The sequence below is a fragment of the Ornithorhynchus anatinus genome, chromosome 21 (genome assembly GCF_004115215.2).
Source record: "Ornithorhynchus anatinus isolate Pmale09 chromosome 21, mOrnAna1.pri.v4, whole genome shotgun sequence".
NCBI classification, from domain to species: Eukaryota; Metazoa; Chordata; class Mammalia; order Monotremata; family Ornithorhynchidae; genus Ornithorhynchus; species Ornithorhynchus anatinus.
In genome coordinates, this window is record NC_041748.1 from 21,717,419 (window position 1) to 21,741,964 (window position 24,546).

Below are 24,546 nucleotides of genomic sequence, written 5' to 3' on the forward strand. Positions count from 1 at the left end.
CAAGCACTGTACTAAGCGCAGGAGTAGACACCGATTAGGTGGGACACGTTCCCTGCCGCAGAGGGGGCTCGCAGCCTACGAAAGAGGGAGAACAGGTATTTAATCCCCATTTTACAGATGAGGAAACTGAAGCCCGGAAAGCCCAAGATCATACGTCAGGCAAGTGGTGGAGCCGGGATTAAAACTCAGACCCGGGCTCCTTTCACCAGGCCAACCTGCTTCCTGTGACTCTATTTCTGAGTATTTTTACGACTTTCTCACCACATGCAGCCCCACCCCTCCTCACACGTACACACCATCATATTTATACGGCCCCTACTGTGTGCAGAACACTAGTGGAAGCTCACAGGGGGCAGGAAACTTGACTTTTGCTTCTAATAATAATAATGGTGTTGGTTAAGCGCTTACTATGGGTCCAGCGCTGTTCTGAGCGCTGGGGTGGAGACAAGCTCATCGGGTTGGACCCGGTCCCTGTCCCACAGGGGGCTGACCGTCTTCTCCCCATTTTACGGGTGACGTGACCGAGGCCCGGAGGAGTGAACTGACCTGCCCCGGGTCACCCAGCAGACAGGTGGTGGAGTCGGGATTAGAACCCAGGTCCTTCTGACTCCCAGGCCCGGGTTCTATCCACGTTAGGCCACGTTTCTTCCTCATGTTTCTGTCCGACTTTCCCCCTTGCTCCACTCCATGACCCCCCCCTAATACTAATAGGAGCCGGGGGGTTTGGACAGCAGTCGAGCGATAGTATTTTTTGAGCACCTACTATGTGCAGAGCACTGTACTAAACCCTTGATACTTTAATAATACCTTAATACCTTAATAATTACCTTAATAATAATGGTATTTGTTAAGCGCTTTCTGTGTGCCAGGCACTGTACTAAGCACTTGGGTGGGTCCAAGCAAATCAGGTTGGACACAGTCCCCTGTCCCACGCGGGGCTCCCAGTCTCCATCCCCATTTTACAGATGAGGGAACCGAGGCCCTGAAAAGCGAAGTGACTTCCGCAAGGTCAGCGTGGCTCAGTAAGAAGCAGTGTGGCTCAGTGGAAAGAGCACGGGCTTGAGAGTCAGAGGTCATGGGTTCGACTCCCGGCTCCGCCCCTTGTCAGCTGGGTGACCGTGGGCAAGTCACTTCACTTCTCTGGGCCTCAGTTCCCTCATCTGTCAAATGGGGATTAACCGTGAGCCTCCTGTTGGACAACCTGATGACCCTGTATCTCCGTGCTTAGCACACTGCTCTGCACCTAGTAAGTGCTTAACAAATCCCAACATTACTATTATAAGCAGCGTGGCTCAGTGGAAAGAGCCCGGGCTTGGGAGTCAGAGGTCAAGGGTTCGAATCCCGGCCTCGCCCCTTGTCAGCTGGGTGACCGTGGGCGAGTCACTTCACTTCTCTGTGCCTCAGTTCCCTCATCTGTCAAATGGGGATTCACTGTGAGCCTCACGTGGGACAACCAGATGACCCTGTATCTCCCCCAGCGCTTCGAACAGTGCTCTGCACCTAGTAAGCGCTTAACAAATCCCAACCTTATGATTACAAGCAGCGTGGCTCAGTGGAAAGAGCCCGGGCTTGGGAGTCAGCGGTCATGGGTTCGACTCCCGGCTCCTCCCCTTGTCAGCTGGGTGACCGTGGGCAAGTCACTTCACTTCTCCGCGCCTCAGTTCCCCCCTCTGTCAAATGGGGATGAAGACTGTGAGCGCTTAACAAATCCCGACGTTTATCATGAAGTGGCAGAGGCGGGGGGAATCGGGGGCCGCCCGGCAGGGGGCGCTCGATTGAGGGGCGGGGAGGCGCAGGCGCCGCGAGGCGGAGGCGGGGCGGCCCCGGCGCCGATTGGCTGCGGGCGGAGCGGGCGGCCAATGGGAGGGCGGCGCGCGGGGGGCGGCGCGCGGGGGGGCGGCGCGCGGGGGGCGGCGCGCGGGGGGCGGCGCGCGCGCGCGCGCGGGGCGTCGTGTGCGGGGCGGCGCGCGCGGGGCGGCGGCGGCCATGGCCAAGCTGCGCGGCCCGCGGGGCCCGGGGCGGCCGGAGGGCGAGGGCGGCCAGGGCCCCCGCCGGACCCCGGACCCCGCCCTCCACCCCCGCCCCGACGACGACGACGACCTCAGCTCCCTCGGCTCCGACTCGGAGCTCAACGGCTTCGCCCAGCGCCGCATCGACAAGTTCGGCTTCATCGTCGGCGCGCAGGGAGACCAGGCCGCGTGAGTCACCCCCTCCCCACCCCCCCCCACCCCCGGGACTCAGTTTACCCCCCGCCCCTACCGCTGCTCGATGATAATAAGAACGTTGGGATTTGTTACGCGCTTACTAGGTTCTAAGCGCTGGGGAGATCCAGGGTCAGCAGCTCGTCCCCCGTGAGGCTCCCAGTCTTCATCCCCATTTTGCAGAGGAGGGAACTGAGGCACAGAGACGTGAATAATAATAATAACGTTGGTGTTGGTTAAGCGCTTACTAGGTGCAGAGCGCTGTGCTAAGCGCTGGGGGAGAGACGGGGTCATCAGGTTGTCCCCCGTGAGGCTCCCACTCTTCATCCCCATTTTGCAGAGGAGGGAACTGAGGCACAGAGACGTGAATAATAATAATAATGTTGGTGTTGGTTAAGCGCTTACTAGGTGCAGAGCGCTGTGCTAAGCGCTGGGGGAGACACAGGGGAATCAGGTTGTCCCCCGTGAGGCTCCCGGTCTTCATCCCCATTTGACAGATGAGGGAACTGAGACCTAGAGAAATAAATAATAATGTTGGTGTTTGTTAAGCACTTACTGGGTGCAGAGCGCTGGGGGAGACACAGGGGAATCAGGTTGTCCCCCCGTGAGGCTCCCAGTCTTCATCCCCATTTGACAGATGAGGGAACTGAGACCTAGAGAAATAAATAATAATGTTGGTGTTTGTTAAGCACTTACTGGGTGCAGAGCGCTGGGGGAGACACAGGGGAATCAGGTTGTCCCCCCGTGAGGCTCCCAGTCTTCATCCCCATTTTGCAGATGAGGGAACTGAGGCCCAGAGGAAGTGAAGTGACTTGCCCGCGGTCACCCAGCTGACAAGGGGCAGAGCCGGGATTCGAACCCATGACCTCCGATTCCCAAGCCCGAGCTCTTTCCACTGAGCCACGCTGCTTCTCACGCTACTACTATGCCCTGAAGCACCGTAACGGTCATCCATTCAGTGTGCCGAGCACTGGACTAAGCGCTTCGACAAATCACTGCCCCAAAATGATGGTGTTCGTTAAGCGCTTACTAGGTGCAAAGCACTGTTCTAAGCGCTGTACGGGGTCATCGGGTTGGCCCACCTGGGGCTCGCAGGCTTCATCCCCATTTGACAGATGAGGGAACTGAGGCCCAGGGAAGCGACTCGCCCCAGGTCCACGCGGCAGGCAAGAGGCGGGATTCGAACCCATGACCTCTGACTCCCAAGCCCGGGCTCTGTGTCTAATGGGGGATCCTGGTCGAGTCACCGCGCACCTCTGGGCCTCAGTTTCCTCCTCTGCACCATGAGGAGGGTCCCCGTGAAGCCCCCAAGGGGACACGGACCTCACAGCGTGGCTCAGTGGAAAGAGCACGGGCTTTGGAGTCAGGGCTCATGAGTTCGAATCCCAGCTCTGCCACCTGTCGGCTGTGTGACTGTGGGCAAGTCACTTAACTTCTCTGTGCCTCAGTTCCCTCATCTGTAAAATGGGGATTAAGACTGTGAGCCCCACGTGGGACAACCTGATTCCCCTATGTCTACCCCAGCGCTTAGAACAGTGCTCGGCACCTAGTAAGCGCTTAACAAATACCAACATTAAATTACCTTCCGTCTGCCCCAGCGCTTAGAGCAGTGCTTGGCACAGAGCGAGCGCTTAAGCACCATAATTGTCTTTATTATTATCATTAATAATAATTAATGCCACATGTCGGCTGGGGGACTTTGGGCAAGTCACTGCCCTTCTCTGGACCTCAGTTTCCTCCTCTGCAAAATGGAAGATGATTAAGCCTGTGAGCCCCGTGTGGGACGGGGACTGTGTCCAACCCGATTTTCTTGTGTGTCTACCCCGGTGCTTAGAACAGTGCCTGGCACATAGTAAGCACCTATCAAGTACCATAATTACGATAATTATTATCCCCTCTCCACCCTCTACAGCCCACGCATGTAGACCTGCTTCTCTCTTCCTCCCTTCTCCTTTCCTCTTCCTCTCTCCTTTCCCCCCTTTACATATGTCTACATTCATTCGACTGTATTTATTAAGTGCTGACTCTCTGCAGAGCACTGTGCCAAATGCTACTTTTCCTCGGCCCCCGCTCCCTTCTGCGACGCCCTGACTTGCTCCCTGTGCTGTTCCCCCGCACCCCCGCCCCCCCAGCCCCACACCTCTTCTGTCATTTTATTTATTTGTATTGATGTCTGTTTATTTGTATCGATGTCTGTCTCCCCTCACCTCTAGACTGTGAGGTCGTCGTGGGTGGGGACTGTCACTCTTTTTGGCTGTATTGAACTTTCCCAAGTGCTTAGTACAGTAGTTTGCCCACAGCAAGAGCATAATAAATACGATTTAATTAAATGTGTTTATATATATATACACACACACACAGACACACAAGCATTTAGTACAGTACTAAGCACTTCGGAGAGGGCAACAAACACTCCTCATATGTGTGTATATGTATGTATGTACATATGCACACACACACACATATTTATACACACACACATATATATATATATATATATATATATAAAATTGTAGCATTAGTTGAGTGCTTACATGTGCCAGGCACTGTACTAAGCTCTGGGGTAGACACAAGTTTGGACACAGTCCCTTGTCCCACATGGGCTCACCCTCTTAATCCCCATTTTATGGATGAGGGCACTGAGGCAAAGAGAAGTGAAGTGATTTGCCCAAGGTCACACAGCAGATAGGTAGCAGAGGCAGGATCAGAACCCAAGTCCTTCTGACTTCCCCGCCTGAGCTCTACCCACTAGGCACCTCTTTCTCTTTATTTATGCCTTTGCCCCCTTTTATTTCCCCCTTTTTCCCTCCTCCCTTTTTCCTCCCATTTTGGGCAGACACTCCCAACCCTTGCCTCCCTTTCTCCCCCCTCTTCACCCTCCCAGTTCATAATATTAATAATTGCGGTGTTTATCAAGTGCTTTACTATGTGCTGAGTGCGGGGGTAGGTGCACGGTTATCAGGTCGGACACAGTCCCCTTCTGACACGGGGCTCCTGGTCTCCGGAGGAGGGAGAACAGGTATTTTTATCCTCCTTTTACAGACGAGGAAACAGAGACCCAGAGACGTGAAATGACCTGCCCAGAGTCACAGGGCAGGGAAGTGGCGAAGCTGGGCTTAATCTCCAGGTCTCTCGACTCCCAGGCCTGGGCTCTTTGCGCCAGCCCCCCTCTGACTTCATTTCTCCAGCGCCGACGGTGTGCGGAGCACTGTTCTAAGCACTTGGGAGAGTACGATGTACCAGGCACGTTCCCCGCGCACAGCGAGCTTACGGTCTAGATGCATGAGACGAGCCCTTTTGCCCCCTGGCCTCGAACATCCGGGATCGAGGGCTGTTTCTTTTGGAACTTGTCCCCTGCCCCCGACCTGGAAAGTCCTGGGAGGGAGGGAAGAGGCCCCGGAGCAAACTCGTAATAATCTCGGTAGTTGTTAAGCGCTTACTCTACGCCGAGCACTGTTCTGAGGACTTGGGTGGGTACAAGTTAATCAGGTTGGACCCGGTCCCTGCCCCACCCGGGGCTCACGGTCTTCAACCCCGTTAGGTGAGGGAACCGAGGCCCAGAGAAGTGAAGTGACTTGCCCCGGGGTCACCCAGCAGACGTGCGGCCGAGCCGGGATTAGAACCCACATCCTTTGACACCCGTTGACACCCGGGTCCGGGCTCTTGCACGCTGCACAGCTACGGGAGGACGAAAATGTGGCCCGGAATTACCCAGCCGGGGGGCGTGAAGCCCCAGAATGACGCCTCCACCCGGGGTCTGGGGCCAAAAAGAGCTGGGTGCGAGGGGTGGCAACGGCCGGCCCGGGCTTCACCCCTAAACCGCGCCCCTGGGGGTGCCGAGGCCCGGGACGGGGAGAGAGGGAGGCGCGCAAGCCATCCCTGCGGTTCGAGCCGGGCGGAGCGATGCGAATGGGAGCGTCGCCTCCCCCGGCTTCCCTTCCCTGGTTTTGTTGGTCTGTTTGGTTGTTTTCCATTTTATTTATGGTGTTGGTTAAGCCCTCACTCTACGCCAGGCACCGTACCAGGCCCTGGGGTAGATACAAACTAGTCAAGTTGGACGCGGTCCAGGCCCCACCCGGGCCTCACGGTCTTCACCCCCCATTTACAGACGAGGAAACTGAGGCACACGGACTTGCCTCGGGTGACAGAGCAGACCCGGATTAGGCCTCCAGACTCCCCCTCCCCCGGCTGGTCTGCCCTTGCAGGGGCAGCTGTGGGCGTGGGGACGGCGCCCTGATGTTGCAGTTGGGGGGCTCGTGGGCAGGGCCCCCTCTTGTCGGGGGTGAAGGTTGGTAGAAAGGCTTACTTTGTGCTAAACGGCGAGGTGGACACCGGGTCGTCGGATCGGACACGGTCCCCGGCTCACCTGGAGTTCACCATCCAACCGGAAGTCTCCAGTTTTACGAAAGAAGAAACCGAGGCCCAGGGAGGTCAAGGGAGTCGCCCGTAGACCCGCAGTAGCCTAGCCATGGAGCCGGGATCATATGATAATGATAATAATAATGATAATGACGGTATTTGTTAAGCACTTACTGTGCGTTAAGCACCCTTCTAAGCGCTGGGGTAGATAGAAGCTAATCAGGTTGATCACGGTCCCTGCCCCACATGGGGCTCACCTTCTTAATCCCCACTTTACAGATGAAGGAACTGAGGCCCAGAGAAGCGAAGTGACTTACCCGCGGTCACGCGGCAAAGTGGCAGAGCCGGGATTAGAACCCAGGTCCTTCCGACTCGCAGGCTGTCTGCACCAGGCCGCGCTGCCCTCCCCGGGATCCGAACGCGGGGTCGTCCCGGCTTCTCCCACGTGGCCTCGGCACCCGCCGCTTGGGCGTTGGGCCTCGGCCCCCGGCGTCCCGGGCCCCCGGCGTCCCGGGCCCCCGGCGCCTTCTCTGTAGGGTTGGGGGCTGGGGTGGCGGCGGGCGGGCGGGGGCAGGTGAGGGAGACCGCAAGGGGGAAGTTGTGGGGAAGCGTAGCCGCGGGCCCGACCTCACCCGGGAGAAGCACAACCTGACCGGAAACCCGTGTCGGCGGGCGGCCGGCGGCCCCCGCGGCTACTCCGAGCCAAGGGCTCGGGCCCCCCGGCCCCCCGCCGGCCCCTTGGGAGCCCCCCAGGCCCCGAGCGGAGGGCTGGGGCCAGCCGGACCCCCCGAGGGCGGGGCCGCTCGAAGGGCCGGATCGTGGGAAGGGCCTGCCATCCGGGGGCGTTGGGCCGGGGGCTCTGTGCCCGTGGAACGGCCTGGCAGCGGGCGGGAGGGCGGGCCCGTCCGCTCCGGGAGCTGGAGGCCCCGCGGAGTTGGCCTCCCTGCCCCCGTTGGTCTGGGGGCGAGGCGGGGGCCGCCCCCGGGACCGGTCCGGTACGCCGGAGTCACTGGGGGGCCGGGGAGGACTCAGTCCGGGGCCGGCCCCCCGGCGCCCCGCCGACCCCCTCCGGCCGCCCCCACGGCGTGACGTCCGCCCCACGAGCCCCGCCCGGACACCCTCTGGCGGGCTTCCTGGCCGGGGAGCCGCGGGCGGCCGGCCGGGTGGTCCCGCACATCTGGAGCGGCTGGGGACGGCCGAGGTTATTTCTGGGTGGGCGGGATCCGACAGCAGTGCCGGCCGGGCCCGCCCGGCTCCCCGGGCGGCCCGCGGCCTGGCGTTGCGTAGATCGGCGGGCGGGGCCGGGCGCCTCGGGGAGATGCGGGCAAGGGGGTGGCCGCCCGGCCCCACCCCGCCTTCGAGGCCGGTCGGGTGACCCCGTGGACGTTGTACCGCTCGGACGGGTGAGCCGGGGGGGGCCGGGCCGGCGGCGAGCACCCCCGAGCGGAGGGCGCTGGGCCCGCCCGCCCACTCGCCCCCGGGGGTCTTTGAGCTAGACTCGCCCCCGCCTCACGTGGTCACCGGCGGAGGGGGACGTGGACAGCCCCGTGCCGTGGCCGGGGAAGGGGCGGGTCGAAATCCCAGTCCCCTCATGTGTCCGGGGCCCGGGGTGGGCTCCGGCCCGCTGCCCGCCCCTCCCGGCCCCCCAGCTCCTGGAGGAGAGGGAGCCGCCCCCTTCCAATTCCCTCCGGCCCTCTCTGCCTTCCCCTCCCCGCCGCGGCCGGCCGCCCTCCCCGCCCGGGGTCCGTGTCCGGGGGGAGCGGGGCCTGTCGTGGGTGCGGAGCTTGCGGATGCCACCGCCCTTCGAACGGGCTTCCTGCCACCTCTGCCCCCCGGGGCCCGGCCGGGGCCAGAGAGCCGTCCTCCCTCTCTCCCTGGGGAAGGTTCCCTGACAGCCGGGCTTCCCCCGGTGGGCCGAGGGTCCCCGGCCGCCCCGGCTCTCCCTCTTGCCCCGCGTTCCCGGCCCGCGCCCCGGGGGGGAGGAGGCGGCTTCCCCCGGCCTGCCGTGCCCGGGCGCGTCCCCAGAGCGGACGGGCCTGATTCTCAGCCGGCTCGCGGTCAGACCGGAGAGGACGCGGGTGACGGAGAGACACAGAGAGAGAGGGAGAGGCGGGTGTGACCCGGAGGGGCGAGGCCGGAATGCCCAGCTGTCGGGGCCTGCCCGGGAATGCGGGCGACACACGGGGAGGGGGCTCCCGCCCGCCCTGGGGGCAGCTGCCACTGCGTTTTTCTCTCCGGGTCAGGTCTCCGGTGGCACCTACTCAGCCCCGGGGTTAAGAACCGGGGTGGACGCCAGTTGGGGTCTGTCTTACGCCCATCTTACAGTTGAAGAGACCGAGGCCCGGGAGGCGAAGCGAGCCGGTCACGGGCACGCAGCGGGGCGGTGGCCGAGCTGGGACCGTCCTCTCCCGTCGTGCACGGGGCGCCCGGTCTAAACGGGATGGAGGGGAGGGGGCTGAAGCCCCATTTTACAGACGAGGAGACAGACCCAGAGAAGTCAAATCACTCATCCGAGGTCACCCAGCGGAAGCAGCGTGGCCCGGTGGCTAGAGCCCGGGCCTGTCGGCTGTGGGACCTCGGGCTTGTCGCTTCTCTGGGCCTCGGTTCCCTCATCTGTAAAATGGGGATTAAGCCTGTGAGTTCCTCGCGGGTGGTGGACTGCGTCCAACCTGTCTCGTATCTACCCCGGCGTGTAGTATGGTGCTATAGTAAGCGCTTAACAGATACCATTTAAAATTTTAAAAAGTGGTTGGAGCCGGATTGGACCCAGGCCCCGATTCCCAGGCCGGTGATCTTGCCGTTCGGCCACCACGCTGTCCGTCTCCCGGCCGGTCCGCGCTGTAATCTATGGAGCCCCGATGTATTCGTGTAGCCGTAACTTATCGACGTTCACGTCCGTCTCCCCCTCTAGACCGTAAGCTCGGTGTGGGCCGGGAATGTATATTATATCGTCCTCTCCCAAGCGCTTAATACAGTGCCCCGCCCACAGTAAGCGTTCGAGAAATAGGACTGATGGATGGATCGATTGAAGCTCCCGCAGGGCAGCAGTTGATGGATGGTTGCCCTCGGGTTCGGACCTTAGCTGGGGGCTTGTGGTCGGCTCAGCCGCCCTCCCTCTAGCCCGGGGTCTCCTCGCCCCCTCCCCACCGCCCAGTCGGGCATATTGTGATCGCGCGCTTACCGTTTGCAGAGCACCGTACCAAACGCTCGGGAGAGTAAAGCGGCGTGGCTCAGTGGAAAGAGCCTGGGCTTCGCAGTCAGAGGTCGTGGGTTCGACTCCCGCCTCTGCCACTTGTCAACTGTGGGACCGTGGGCGAGTCACTTCGCTTCTCTGGGCCTCAGTTACCTCATCTGTAAAATGGGGGTTACCCGTGAGCCTCACGTGGGACAACCCGATGACCCTGTATCACCCCCAGCGCTTAGAACGGTGCTCTGCACATAGTAAGCGCTTAACAAACACCAACAGTATTATTATTAAAATCGGTCGTCACATTCCCTTGGGAGGCGGAAGGCTGTGGGTTCTAATTCCGGCTCGGCTGGCCTCGGCTAAGTCACTTCACTTCTCCGGGCCTCAGGGACCTCATCTGTAAGATGGGGATTGAGACCGTGAGCCCCACGCGGGACAGGGCCCGCGTCCAACTCGATCTGCTGGTGTCCATCCCAGAGCTTAGTGTCTGACACGTAGTAGGCGCTTAACGATTATTATTATTATCATTCCTTGCCTACAAGGAGGTCTAGACGGGGAGACCGACATGAATAGAAATAAACGGCAGTATGGCGATGAGCGCTGTGGGGCCGAGGTGCTGTGTTGTCCTCTCCCAAGCGCTTCGTACAGTGCTCTGCACATAGTAGGCGCTTAGAACGGTGCCCGGCGCTTAGAACAGTGCTCTGCACATAGTAAGCGCTTAACAAATACCCACATTGGTATTATCATTATTATTCTTAATCCCAGCCCTTCTGCTCGTCCGCCGCGTGAGCCTGGGCGAGTCACTTCTCCGTGCCTCAGTTCTCTCATCTGTCAAATGGGGATGAAGACCCCGAGTCCCAGCTGGGACAACCTGCTGAACTTGTATCCACCCCAGCGCTCAGAAGAGTGCTTGGCACGTAGGAAGCGCTTAACAAATGCCAACGTTTGTTATGATTCTTTCCAGCTCCAGGATTGTGTCCCCGTGGGCTTGGTTTTGATAGTAAAGCAGAAGTGGGAGGAGGGGCAGGGAGGCGGCCACTTCCTGGGGCCGCCTCCACCTGGAAGCCCTGCCCTGCGGCCCCTGCAATCTCAGCCGCCCCCGCTCGCCGATGCGGTCGGGGGCCGCGGAGAGCCGGGGCGGGGGGGCGGGATCCCTCCCCGACGGCTTCCGGGGCGGAACCCTGGCCTAATAATAATAATAATGTTGGTATTTGTTAAGCGCTTACTATGTGCAGAGCGCTGTTCTAAGCGCTGGGGTAGACACAGGGTCATCGGGTCGTCCCACGTGGGGCTCACGGTCTTCATCCCCATTTTACAGATGAGGTAGCTGAGGCACAGAGAAGTGAAATGACTCGCCCACAGTCACACAGCTGACGAGGGGCAGAGTCGGGATTCGAACCCGTGACCTCCGACTCCCAAGCCCGGGTAACGGAGGCCCGGAGAAGTGAAGTGACTCGCCCCGGGTCACACAGCAGACGGGTGGCGGAGCCGGGATTAGAACCCAGGTCCTCGTGACGCCCGGGCCCGCGCCCTACCCGCCGAGCCCTGCCGCCTCTCAGTGGTGACAGTAACGATGCCAGCAGCGTGGCTCAGTGGAAAGCGCCCGGGCTTGGGAGTCAGAGGTCACGGGTTCGACTCCCGGCTCTGCCCCTCGTCAGCTGTGTGACCGTGGGCGAGTCACTTCACTTCTCTGGGCCTCAGTTCCCTCGTCTGTAAAATGGGGATCAACGGTGAGCCTCACGTGGGACGACCTGATTACCCCGTATCACCCCCAGCGCTTAGAACGGTGCTCTGCACATAGTAAGCGCTTAACAAATACCAACGTTATTATTATTATTAATAATGGTAGTGATAATAAGAATGTTATCAGCGTCCCCGGCGCGGCGTTCCAGCTGGGGATTCGAAGTAAGCCGGGGAGTCCCGGCGGCACCTTGCCAGGGCCGTGGGCGGTCTCCGGCCTCCTGGCATCTGTTCCCCGCCGAACTGGCTCTCTTCCCCTCTTCAAAGCCCTACCGAGAGCTCACCTCCTCCGAGAGGCCTTCCCACACTGAGCTTCCCCTTTTCCCTCTGCTCCCCCTTCACCTCCCCTCAGCCAAGCCCCCTCTCCCTCCGCTCCTCCCCTCAGCGCTGTGCTCATTTGCTAATTATTTCGCTAATGCGCTGTCCATCCCCTTGATTCTGTTTATCGTGATTACGTTGTCTTGTTTTTGTCTCCCCGCCGCCCCCGATTGGACTGTGAGCCCGTCATCGGGCAGGGATCGTCTCTATCTATTGGACGTTCCAAGCGCTTAGCACAGTGCTCTGCACAGAGTAAGCGCTCAGTAAATGCTACTGAATGAACGAACGACCCCGGTCTTGGCTGGCTTGGCTGGCGGAGCGGGGCCGGGGGGCAGGGCCCCTCTCCTCCCCTCCTTCCTTCCTCCTTAAAGGGGAGGGGCGAGACTCCTTTGCACCCTGGCAAATGCGTGAGGCTGCCGGGGGAGGGGGCTGGATTCCGCTCTTCCTTCTGGAAAACCCCTTTCCCTGCCGTTGCCCGGGACTTGAGGGGGTGGGAGGAGCGACTTTTTTTTGGACTGGTATCCGTCAAGCGCTTACTACGTGCCAGGCACCGGACCGAGCGCCGGGGTGGAGGGGAGATGATCAGGTTCGACCCCCCCCCCCCCGCCACGGGGCTCACAGTCCTCATCCCCCTTTGCCGGGAGGGCCGGAGAAGTGAGGTGACTGGCCCGAGGTCACCCAGCGGACAAGGGGCGGGAGGAGAAGCCGGGCCACGCTGCTTCTCTCTGGCCTGGGATCCATGGGGGACCCGACGGGGCGTCTCTTCAAGCCCCCCCCCCCGAGTCCCCGGTGACTGCGGTAGATGCGAGAGGATCGATCGGGGCGACGTCCCCGTCCCCCTCGGGAGGGGAGGGGAGTGAGAGGGGGAGGACGGGGAGGTCTTAGCTAGCCCCATTTTCCAGAGGAGGGAATCCGGGCCCAGAGAGGCGTAGCGACTTACCCGAGGTCCCACAGCAGGCCGGAGCCGGGCCTCAGATGGGGATCTCCGGGCTCCCAGACCAGGGCAGAAGAAGGCTGTCCGTCAGACCCCAGCCTGGGGGATTGAAAAGAAAATGGTTTCAATTCTCTGTTCAGTTCTTTATTTGGATATTTTATCCCTGGAAATAATAATAATGATAATGTTGGTATTTGTTAAGCGCTTACTTTGTGCAGAGCACTGTTCTAAGCGCTGGGGTACACAGGAGGGAATCGGGTTGTCCCACGCGGGGCTCACAGGCTTAATCCCCATTTTACAGATGAGGTAACTGAGGCACAGAGAAGTGAAGCGAGTCACCCACAGTCACATAGCTGACAAGTGGCAGAGCCGGAATTCGAACCCATGACCTCGGACTCCAAAGCCCGTGCTCTTTTCCACCGAGCCACGCCGGACCGCCTCCCCCTCTAGACGGGTATCGGGTATCTCGGTATGAGGGGGAAACGCGCCGCTCGTTCCATTGGAGCGTAAAATAAATAAACGATGGCGCTTGTTAAACGCTTACTGTGTCAAGCGCCGTTCTAAGCGCTGGGGTGGATCCGAGGTCATCAGGTTGACAGTCTCAATCCCCATTTTCCAGACGAGGTCACTGAGGCCCAGAGAAGTGAGGTGACTTGCCCAAAGTCACCCAGCTGCTAAGTAAGTGGCGGAGCCGGGATTAGAACCCACGACCTCCAGTTCCCAGACTCTCTCCTCTAAGCCACGCTGCTTGTCCTCTCCCAAGTGCTTAGTACAGTGCTGTACACACAGTAAACACTCAGTAGGATGAAGCGGCGTGGCTCAGTGGTAAGGGCACGGGATTCAGAGATCCCCTTTATTTATCCCCCCTCCCAGCCCCAGCCACCTCTGTCCGTACCTGTGATTTATTTTGACTAATGCCTCCCCCGTCTAGCATGTAAACTCACCGTGGGCAAGAAATGCGTCTCTTGTAGCGTTCCATCGTACTCTCCCAAGCGCTCAGTACACAGTAAGCGCTCCGTAAGCGCGGTTGAACTACTGCTGGTTTATGGTACGGTGAGGACCATGCCGTGGCTGAGGGCGGTGCGTTTGGGGAGGGAACTGGACCAGTTCGCTGTGAGATTAATCGAGCGAGGTTTATTGGGAAGAAGGATGGCCTACGGGAAAGAGCACGGGCCCGGGAGTCAGAGGATCTGGGTTCTAATTCCAGCTCTGCCAGTGGCCTGCCGCGTGACCTTGGGTAAGTCACTTACTTCTGGGCCTCAGTCACTTCAGCTATAAAATGGGGATTAAATCCTACTCCCTCCTGTTCGTAGCCTGAGCCCCACATGGGACAGGGACTGTATCTGACCTGATTTTAGTCCCCGATTAGACCGTAAGCCCGTCAGTGGGCAGGGACCGTCTCTCTCTGTTGCCGATTTGTCCATTCCAAGCGCTCGGTACAGTGCTCTGCACGTAGTAAGCGCGCAATCAACACTATTGAATGAATAGTCTATCTACCCTGGTGCTGAGTAGAGTGCTTGGCACATAGTAAGTGGTTCACAGAAGCCTTCTGGGGGCCCGCAGTCTGTCCTCGAGGGGCTCCCGGCACCCTGCTGCCGGGATCTCCTCCTCCTCCTCCATCATCCGCTCCATCATCCCTCCCCTCGGTCATCCCGTTCCCTCACCCCCCTTCCATCACCCCTCCTCCATCTCCAGTTGACCCGTCGGAGTCGGGAGCCACCCCAGGATGCCTCCCCCCGGGGGGCCGGGGTCGGGGGGGTGGTCTGAGGCTCACGTTCTGCCCTTTGCCCCCTCAGGCTGGAGGAGGTCCCGCTGGAGGTGCTGAGGCAGAGAGAGGCCAAGTGGCTGGACATGCTCAACAGCTGGGACAAATGGATGGCCAAGAAGCACAAAAAGGTGACGCGGGGGCGGCCGGACGGCGGGACGGGACGGGGGATGTTGTCTGGGGGCCGGGGCGGAGGGCGGCGGGAGCCGGGACCTCGTGTCCCGGGAGAGAGGAGTTTCCGGTCGTTGGCTTTTCGTTTCTTTAAGCGCTCGCTATGTGCCAAGCGGTCTTCTAAGCGCCGGGGTAGATACAGCGGATGGGGTAGGGAGAAGCGGAACGGCGTAGCGGGTGGAGCACGAGCCCGGGAGTCAGAAGGGCATGGGATCTAAACCGCGTTCCGCCACTCGTCTGCTGCGTGACCTCGGGCGAGTCGCCGCGCTTCTCCGGGCCTCAGTTACCGCGTCCGTAAAACGGGCCGTCGGGGCTCCCCTGTCCCTCCCCAGTCCGGGAGGATCACCAGAGGACCGGCGGTGGGGAGTGAGCGCCCGCCGGACCCGGCGCGCTGTACCGAGCGCTTCGGAGAGTCCCACGGCCCTCCGGGATACGTTCCCTGCCCACGGGGGGCTTCCGCCGCGAAGGGGGAGACGGACGGAGGCGTGGGTACGGCTGGCGTGGGCGGGGGAAACCGCGGCCCGCCCAGTCGTCTCTGCTGACGGGGGCGGGGAGGGGTGCGGACCCGGTAATGACAGAGAGGGCACGGGCGGCCGTGCCCCCGGGCGCCGAGGGAGCCGGCGGCGGCGGGCTCTCCGCTAGCCCCCCGCCCGCATTCCCATTCCCCTTTCCCTCGGACCGGGCGGCGGGACGTCCGGGTGCCGGGGCCGCGCCCGGGCCGGCCCAGAGGGGCGCGTCGTATCCCGGCCGGGCCCCCGGCCTCGGCTCCGCCGGTGCCCCCCGGCCGTCCCACCGGGCCCACGCCCCTCCCTCCCCCGATCGGTCTCCCCAACCCGGGACGCGGACCGCCGGGGGGGGGCCCGCCGGGGACCCGGGCCCCTCCGGGTGCCGGGGCGGGACTGAGGGCCACCGGGAGGGGCAGGGCACCCCCCCCCCCCCCGGCCCCCTGCCGCCGTCGGTCCGGGAATGGGAAGGATCCGGAGCCGGCCGGGGCCCCCTCCCGGCCCCCGCGCCTTCCCCAGGCCCGCCCCCTCCCCTCCTCCCCTCCTCCCCGCCACGTGTCCAGTCGGGCCTGTTCGGGGCCAGACTCCAAGGATGTGTGTTTTCCCCTCAGCCGGGGCAGATCCTCTTCCTCTTCTCTCCTCCCTCCCCTTCCCCCCTAGGGTGGGCTGCGGGCGGGGGGGGGGGGGGTGCCCCGGGCCGGGACCCCGGTTCCCCAGTCCCATCTGCGGCTTCCTCCGTCTTGGGGGCCGCCGCCGCCGCTTCCCAGGGCGACGCTTCCCAGAAGGGCTTCTTCCCGGCCTCTCCCGCCCACGCCCTTGCAACCCTCCCCTCCCTCCCGCTCATCTGGTGGGAACCCCGGGGGGGGCCGTCCCCACCCCAGAAAGAGCTCCCCGCTCTCCTCCGAGTACTGCCGTCCGGCGGAGCCGGACCAACGGGTCGGGCGGGTCGGGGTTCCGGCGTCGGAGGGCCGCCGGGGCGGGTGCGGCCCGCCCGCCCGAGCCAGCCTCGCCACTTGCCGAGCCGTGGGTGCCCCTGCCTCCCCCCGCCCAGCTGACGAGAGCCCGGGGCCCGTAGGGGTCGGATCCGGATGGAGGACCAGGGTCTGGGGGCGCTCGGAGCGCGGGCCCGTGCCGGAGACGACGGGGACTCTCACCCTCGTCTCCCGGGAGCCTGCCGGGTACCCGGCGCGGTGCCCCCCGCCCTCCCACGGGCCTCCCCGCCCCCTGCGCCGTTCCCGATGGGATCGGCGGCGGCGTGTGGGTGTTTCCCGTAGTTCCCTTCCAGGCCGCTCCCGGCGTCCGTCTGTGTCCTCGTCCCCGCCCCCAGCCCTGGGGGGCGGGAGGCAGCGGCCAGCTGGGGCTCCCCCCCCCTCCTCCTCCTCCTCCTCCTCCTTAAGCCTTTAAAACTCTTTGCTGGCTAAACCGTCCCCGCCGACTCAGCAGTTGCCCCGGGCCGCCCCGCCCGGGAGGCAGAGGTCCGCCCTTGGTCAGAGAAGCAGGCCGGCCCAGCGGGTAGAGCGCCGGCCTGGGAGTCGCAACGATCCGGGTTCTAATCCCGCCTCCGCCACTCACCCGCTCCGCGGTCTTGGGCGAGTCGCTCCCCCTCCCCGGGCCTCAGTCGCCGCATCTGTACGAATGGGGATTAAGCCCCGGGGGCCCCACGTGGGACGGGGTCCGTGTCCAACCCGATAAACCGGTGTCGACCCCGCTGCTTGGCACGTGCCTTAGCGAGTACCGTGATTATTAGCCACAGTAGGCTGAAGGGTGGCCCCGGACCCCCTACGCCTCGCCGGGGGGCTGGGCATCGGCCACTCTCTTCTCTCCTGCCCCTCCCTCCCTCTCTGTATTTTCTCTCGCTTCTCTCCCTCCTGCTCCTCCCCTCTCCCTTTCCCAGGATCCCGGTCCCGCCCGGGGCCTCCCCGAGGGACGTGGCCCCGGTGTAGGCTTTGGCTACCGAGACCCGTGCGGACCCGGCGGGACCGACCCGGGCCCCTCGGGGAGGATGGCGCCCGAGGCTTCCCTCCCTCCCCGCCCTCGGTTCTGCCCCGCGGGGGGACGACGGGGCCGCCAGTCAGGGTCCTCTCCCAGCCGCCCGGGCCCCGGGGACCTTGGCAGGATGCGGGAGGGGATCTCGGCACTCTGCCCGTCGGATCGCCCTCCCCGGCCCCTCGGAAATTCTGGACCGGCTCGGAGGTGGGGGAGACGGGAGAGGTGAGTCGGCACGACGGGTTAGCCTGCCCCGACGGGCCCCCGGTCCCGTCCTTCCAGAACCGGGCCGCCCCCGGGAGGCCGAGGGCTCGGGCGGAGCGGAGGCCTGGCACCGCCCCTCGGGGGCCTCCTCTCCTCTGCCCTTCGCCCCACCGCCTTCCGCGCGCCCGCGCGCGCACACGCCGTGCCCCTTCGTGGCGATCCTGTCCGCCCCGGCACCGGGCACGGGGTCAACGCCGCCACTGCCTGACTCCTCCCCCGTGCCATTGGCAGGGCCCTTTCTGTTACATAAGCATTTGTCCTGAGGCAGCTCCGTGGAGGGAAGCCGGGGGCGGGGCCCAGGCTCCGGGGAAACCCAGATCCTTTATCGAGACAGACGAGAAGCCCGTAGGCGGAGCGGCCCCGGCCGGGTGGGGGCTTTGGTGATTGTCGGGGAGGGCCGGGGATCGAAAGGATTCTGCGGGAGGGACCGAGGCAGAAGAGTCACCACCCCGAGCTGCCGGCCGGTCGGTCCGAGCGGGATCCCCTGCCCCGACCTCGTTGCCGCCTGGGCCCAGCTGGACGTCCGGTGGACGGCCCCGAAGCCGGGTCTGGGCCGGGCCCTCCCGACCGCCCCCGGGGCTCCGGGTCCGCTCCGAGTTCCCTGCCCGCGTCCGCCGGCTTCAGTCGGGAAAGCCCCGTCCTTGCCCGCCCGGCCGACTGACGGCACTCCTCCCGGAAGCTCAGGAGGAGAGGGGGACCACCGCCCCGGTCTCCCCTGCCTCTTCCTGGCCCAGCTGGGTCGCCGTGGGCCATTTCTGCTCACCGCTGTCATCCGGAGGTGGCCTCGTTTCAAGTCCAGGCTAGGGCGACCGGGCTGCCGAGCGTCCTCGGGCGTCGGTCCCACGGTGATATGAGGCATCATGACGACGGCGTTGCATTCGAACGGATTTATTGAGCGCTTCCTGTGTGCGGGGCCTTGTACTAAGCGCTCGGGAGGCGCAGTTCAGCCACAGATAGGGACAGTCCCCGCCCACAGTGGGCTCACAGTATTTGTTGGGCGCTTACTATGTGTCGGGCGCTGTTCTGAGCAGTGGGGCAGGTACAAGGTGATCGGGTCGGGCGCGGTCCCCGTCCCCCACGGGCTCACAGTCTCCGTCCCCATTGCCGGGCGAGGAAACTGAAGCCAGAGGAAGGGCGGTGATCTACCCAAGGTCACGCTGCAGACGAGGGGCGGAGACGGGATTAGAACCCAGGACCCTCCGAGTCCCAGACCCGTGCTCTATCCCCCGGGCCACGCGATGAAGCACCCGCTCCGTGCAGAGCACTGGACCGAGCGTTCGGAGGAGTCCGGTAGTTTTAGCCGATACGGCCCCCGCCTCCGAGCAGCGTCTGGTGGCGCCGGAGACGGGGACCCGGAGACTGTTTTAGGGGTCGGAGGGAGAAGCCGCCAGAGGCGGCGCGGTCCTCCGGGGCCCCGCCTTGCCCCCCACTGGCTGTCGTGCCCCTCGTCCCCCCGGCCTACTTCCTTTCCCCCCGGAGGCCCGAGCGGTCTCCCCGAGCTCCGGGGAAGCATCCCTGGGCCCGGGTTCCGGCCGTGGTGATTGGCTCCCGGACCCCAGCCCGGAGACTGACGCCGGCCGACCCCTCCCCCGTTTCAGATCCGGCTGCGGTGCCAGAAGGGGATTCCCCCGTCCCTGCGGGGCCGGGCCTGGCAGTACCTCTCCGGCGGCAAGGTCAAGCTGGAGCAGCACGCGGGCAAGTTCGATGTAAGGTTTGGCTCCCTCTCTCCCCTCTGCCTCTCTCCCCACCTCCCTGCTTCTCCCTTCCTCTCCCGGGAAGCCCCCGCCCCGAGCTCTCGTCGGGGGAAGGCCTCTCCCCTGCCCTGAGTGAGCTCCACCTGGGGGAGGCGGCTGAGGGTTGGCCATCCAGCCTGCAGGCTGTAAGGAGCTGTACTTCCCCGAGCGCTCTGCGCGCGGTAAGCGCTCAGTAAACGCCACCGACGGACTGCTTCCAGCCGGATGATCGGCCTAGGCCGCTCGGGTAGCTGTGGCGGGGTCTCTGTCCCCTCCCTCTCTCCCTACGGAGTCCTCTACCTCCCGGGCCCCCCGGCCCCCCCGCCTGACGGAAGCTGATTCCGGGCCCGCCCGGCCAACCCGGAGCCGGGCCCTGCCCCTCGTGGCCCCCGACCCCTCCGACCCCCCCCCCATCGCCGCTCGTGCCCCCCCCCAGGATCTGGACACCTCTCCGGGGGACCCCAAGTGGCTGGACGTGATCGAGCGCGACCTGCACCGGCAGTTCCCTTTCCACGAGATGTTTGTGTCCCGGGGCGGCCACGGGTAAGTGGGGCCGAGTCGGTCCCCCGCCCGCTTTCGCCCCCTCGGCTTCTCCGTTTCCGGGCAGTGGGCGGAGGTCCCCGGGGAGGCGGGAGGCCGGGCGGGTCGGCGCGGAGGCCCGACCCCGCGGCGCAGTCGATCCCCGGCGGGGCCCGGCTCGGGCGTGGGCGGCTTCCGCGTGTCCGGTCGGAGCCGGCCGGGGGCGGAGCGCCCTCCGTCCGTCGGCCTCGGGGGCGGCCCCGGTCGGTCCCGGCCACGTCCCCCTGCTCCGTTCGGGGGCCCGGGGGCGGGGCGGCCGGGGGAAGCGTCGGGTAAGGAGCCCCGGCGGAGGCCCCGGTCCTCCCCGGTGTGGCGCTCGCGTCCCCTCACGCTCCCCGTCTTCCGGCGGACGGCCCTGAGCCTTGGAGCCTGCCCGAGCCCCCCACCGTTTCGACCCTGCCCCTCCTCACCGCTCCCTCCCGTCCCCCCCACCGCCCCCCGTAGCCAGCAGGACCTGTTCCGGGTGCTGAAGGCCTACACCCTGTTCCGCCCCGAGGAGGGCTACTGCCAGGCCCAGGCCCCCATCGCTGCCGTCCTGCTGATGCACATGCCCGCCGAGGTGCCGCCCGTCGGGAGCGTGGCGCCGGGCCGGGGGAGGGCTGGGCGGGGACGGCGGCCCGGGGGCGGCCCCGGGCGCGGCCGAGGCTCCACCCTGACCCGTCCCCTTCTCTCTCTCCCCCGGCAGCAAGCCTTCTGGTGCCTCGTGCAGATCTGTGAAAAATACCTGCCGGGCTACTACAGCGAGAAGCTGGTAGGTCCCGGGCCGGGCCCCCCCGCACCAGATCGCGGCCCTTGGGCGATCCTTCCCCCGACCCTACGCCCGCCTCGTGGCTTCCGGGTGGCTCCCGGCCGCGGGCCGGCGGGTTTTTTCCCCCCTTCGCTCCCCCCGGATCGTGGCTCAGCCCGGAGGCCCCCGGGAAGTGGCGCTAACCGCCGCCGGGGAGAGGAGGGCGGGAGCAGAAGCCGCGGGACCGGCCGACGAAAGGGCCGAGCGAGCCGGGCCGGGTAGCGGCTGGAGCCGACGGCCCCCCCGCCGGATCCCGGGAGTGGATCCGGCCGGACCCGACGGTGCCGCCCCCTCCCCGGGCGGGGCCGAGCCCCAGCGACCCCCCGGCCCGCCCCCACCCCTCTCCCCCGCAGGAAGCCATCCAGCTGGACGGGGAGATCCTGTTCTCGCTGCTCCAGAAGGTGGCCCCGGTGGCCCACAAGCACCTGAGCAAGCAGAAGGTGGACCCCATCCTCTACATGACCGAGTGGTTCATGTGCGCCTTCTCCCGGACCCTCCCCTGGAGCTCCGTGCTGCGCGTCTGGGACATGTTCTTCTGCGAGGGTCTGTGTTCTCCCCCGCATCCCCGGCCCGCCCGCCAAACCTCTTCTCTCCCCCGCCGAGTCGGGGGGTTGGGGTCGGCGTCCCCCTCCCGGCCGACCGCTCGACCTCGGCCGAGCCGCTTGGCCTCTCCGGGCTCGGGTGGCCTCCCCTGTCGTGCGGGGAGAGGGACGGCCGCCTCCCCATCCGTCCGCCCCGGGAGCGGGAGGAGGAAGCGGGTGGGAATCGGCGGCGGGACGCCTGCGGGCAGCGGGGGAAGGAAATCCCCTCTGAGTCGGAACCAGCTGAAGCCATCGGGCCTCCCCCGGCAGCCCGGCTCCCCCCATCCCACACGCGCCCTTTTCGCCGTGAGCGGTTTCCCCGGGGCCGCGCTTCCCCCGTCCCCCTTATCCCGAAGGACTGAGCCGCTCTGCCGTCAGCCACGCGTTGGGCGTCCCCCCGGTCCCCTCCCCACCCAGAATCCGGGATGCCCTCTGACCTGTCGCCGCCTTCTTGGCGCCGTCGCCTGCCGGCCGCCCGCGCTCCCGCTCCCTGGCCCCGGCCCCGGCGGTCCCTGCCCCCCACCCTCCCCCCCCCGAGGAGCCTCCCCCAACCCCTCGGCTGCCTCGCAGGTGTGAAGATCCTGTTCCGGGTGGGGCTGGTGCTGTTGAAGCAGACGCTGGGCTCGTCCGAGAAGCTCAAGTCCTGCCAGGGCCAGTACGAGACCATGGAGCGGCTGCGGACCCTCAACCCCAAGATCATGCAGGAGGCCTTCCTGGTTCAGGAGGTGCGCGGGGACGGGGGGCGGGGAGGTCCCGGCCCGGAGCGAGGGGGCGCCTGGTCCCCCTCGCCGGCCCACCCCCAAGCCGCGCTCATTCGTTCAGAAAGATAACAGTGATGGCATCCGTTACGCGCTTACTACGTGCAAAGCGCCGTTCTAACCGCCAGGGCGGTTGATCGGGTTGTCCCCCGTGCGGCTCACGGTCTTAATCCCCATTTTACCGGTGGGGGAACTGAGGCCCAGAGAAGTCAAGTGACTTACCCGGAGTCGCACGGCCGCCAAGTGGCCGAGCCGGGATTTGAACCCATGACCTCTGACTCCCGAGCCCGGGCTCTTTCCGCCGAGCCACGCCGCTTCTCTTGTTCGGTCATATTTATTGAGCACTTACTATGCGCAGAGCACTGTACTAAGCGCTTGGAAAGTACAAATGGGTAACAGGTAGAGACGATCCCTACCCAACAGTGGGCTCCCGGTCTAATAATAGTAATGATGGCATTTGTTAAGCGCTTACTACGTGCAATGCACTGTCCTAAGCGCCGGGGAGGATGCGAGGTGATCGGGTTGTCCCACGTGGGACCCAGAGTCTTCATCCCCTTTTGACAGATGAGGTGACCGAGGCACAGAGAAGTGACTTGGCCAAAGTCACAGAGCCGACAGGCGGCGGAGCGGGATTTGAACCCGGGATTTGAGCCACGCCGCTTCTCCAAGGGGGAGACGGAGGCTGTGGGTGAGGGAGGGGGCGGGAGGCCGGGCCGGGCACCGCTCTCCCGGGCCGGGTTGGGGCGAGAGAGGGTGGTTAGGTTGGGCGGGCACTGACCGGCGCCCCCCACCCCCCCCCGCCCTCCTCCTCCCCGCCCCCCCCGGGGCCCAGGTGGTCGAGCTGCCCGTGTCGGAGCAGCAGATCGAGCGGGAGCACCTGATCCAGCTGTGCAGGTGGAAGGAGACGCGGGGCGAGCTGCAGTGCCGGTCGCCCCCGCGGCTGCACGGCGCCAAAGCCATCAGCGAGGCCGAGCCCGGCCGGGCCCCGGCCCCCGCCCCCTCCATCCGCCCGCCCCCGGGCACCCAGCTGCCCGCCGCCGGCCCCAAGACCAAGCTGCAGCGCCAGGCGGAGAAGGAGCAGGAGAAGCAGCGGCAGAGGGAGGAGAAGCAGCGACAGAAGGAGCGGAGGCAGGCGGAGAAGGAGGAGAGGCAGAGGAAGAAGCAGGGGAAGGGCAGCCTGGCGGGCGGGGCCCCCCGGGACGCCCCAGACCGACTCCAGACCCCCGCGGCCGAGGCGCCCGGAGACCCCGGCGACGCTACCCCGGACTCTCCCCGCCGCCACCGCTCCGAGGAGAGTCTGAACTCGCAGGGGAGCGAAGACACCTACTTGTAACCGGGCCCGGCCCGGCCCCCGGGGGTCGGGGGGGGGGCGTGGGGACGGACCGGGGGAGGGCACCCTTCCCGCCCCCGAGGGCTTCGCCCAGTTCCCCTCCCCGGGGGGCTCGGAGGAGGGGACGGGTGGAGTCGGGCCCGGCCCCCTCCGGGCTCCGACGTCCCTTAGGTCCCTTAGGACCGACGGGGTCACGGGCCCGGGTCTCGTGCCGCTCGGGGCGTCGTGACCGCGGGGCGGGGGGGGTTCTTGGAGCGGGAGAGCCCTGGGGGTGGGCTCCGCTGGAGCCGACCCCGTTTTCCCACCGCCCTCTCCGCCGGGCCCGGGCCGAGTCCGAGTCTAGGGCGGCCCAGACACTACAGGGGTCCCGGGGGCCGGAGGGAGGGCGGCCCCGCAGTCCGGTCCTCCTTTGGCTCCCCGGGGGCTACAGGCGGGGCCGCGGTCGGCCACAGTTCCGCGGCCCACGTCCCCCCCCACCCCCAGTATTACTTTACCACACGGAAGGGCGGGCCCGGTCCCGCCGGATCCAGCCCGCTTCGGGGCTGGCGGGGAGGAGGGTGACCCCGGGGTGGCAGAGACCAGGCCGGGTCCCTCCAACTCCTCGCTGACTATTTAGGCCCCTCCTAGTATTAATAACTCAGCCCGGGCAGAGCTTCGGGGCAGGGCTTCGGGCCACGTGAGGAGTGGACAGTCGGGCCCCTCCGCCCCCCTCCCTCCGTGCGTCGTGGAGTGACCGCTCCGCGCAGTCGGGACCAGTGAAATCCAGAGCTTCCTTCGATTCCGGGGCCTCCGCCCCCACCCCTCGACCCCCTCCCGGACCCTTGCCCGCTCCCGCCTTGCTCGACCCCGGCCCGGGCATCGGTGTCAGCGGGAGGTGTCCGCGAGGGTGGGCCGGGGGCGGGGGGGGCGGTCGGGACCGTGGCCCCCACGGGATACTAGCGCGCGCTTGCGCGTGCAGGGAGCGCGGGCGTCCTATCCCGGCCGGGGCGGACCGGAGCGGGAAGGTGACGGCGGCCACCGGGAGCCTCTCCACCGGGCGGGACACGGGCCGGGGCGGGGGCGGCTTTTCTTTATGTAAAATAATCCACGGGTTTTGTACAGAAATAAACGGGGTTCTGTAAAGGGCCGGCGTGCCGCGTCTACCTGGGGCGGCGGGGCTGGAGACGGGCCCCGCGGCGGTGCCGGGATCCTCGGTCCACCTCTCCTCGCGCAACTGGACCCCAGATCCCGGGGGGGCGTAGAGCCCCTGCCCCTCTCCTCTCCTCGCCCCTCCCCCCGCCGACCGGCCCCAGCGTCCACACTTCCTCCCCAGCCCGGGCCCCCCCGGGAGGCGTCACGTTCCGCCGCGGG

General features: G+C 65.2%; 1 protein-coding gene across 1 annotated transcript; it reads left to right on the plus strand.

Moving 5' to 3' along the window:
* Positions 1–1,986: 1,986 nt before the first annotated feature.
* Positions 1,987–24,321, plus strand: TBC1D10A (TBC1 domain family member 10A). The gene is made up of 9 exons (XM_029049612.1): positions 1,987–2,198; positions 14,536–14,635; positions 19,027–19,134; positions 19,598–19,704; positions 20,185–20,299; positions 20,426–20,491; positions 20,881–21,070; positions 21,679–21,833; positions 22,699–24,321. The coding sequence occupies exons 1-9, from the start codon at positions 1,987–1,989 to the stop codon at positions 23,197–23,199; spliced, it is 1,554 nt and encodes a 517-aa protein (XP_028905445.1). The 3' UTR covers positions 23,200–24,321.
* The last annotated feature ends 225 nt before the right edge of the window (positions 24,322–24,546 follow it).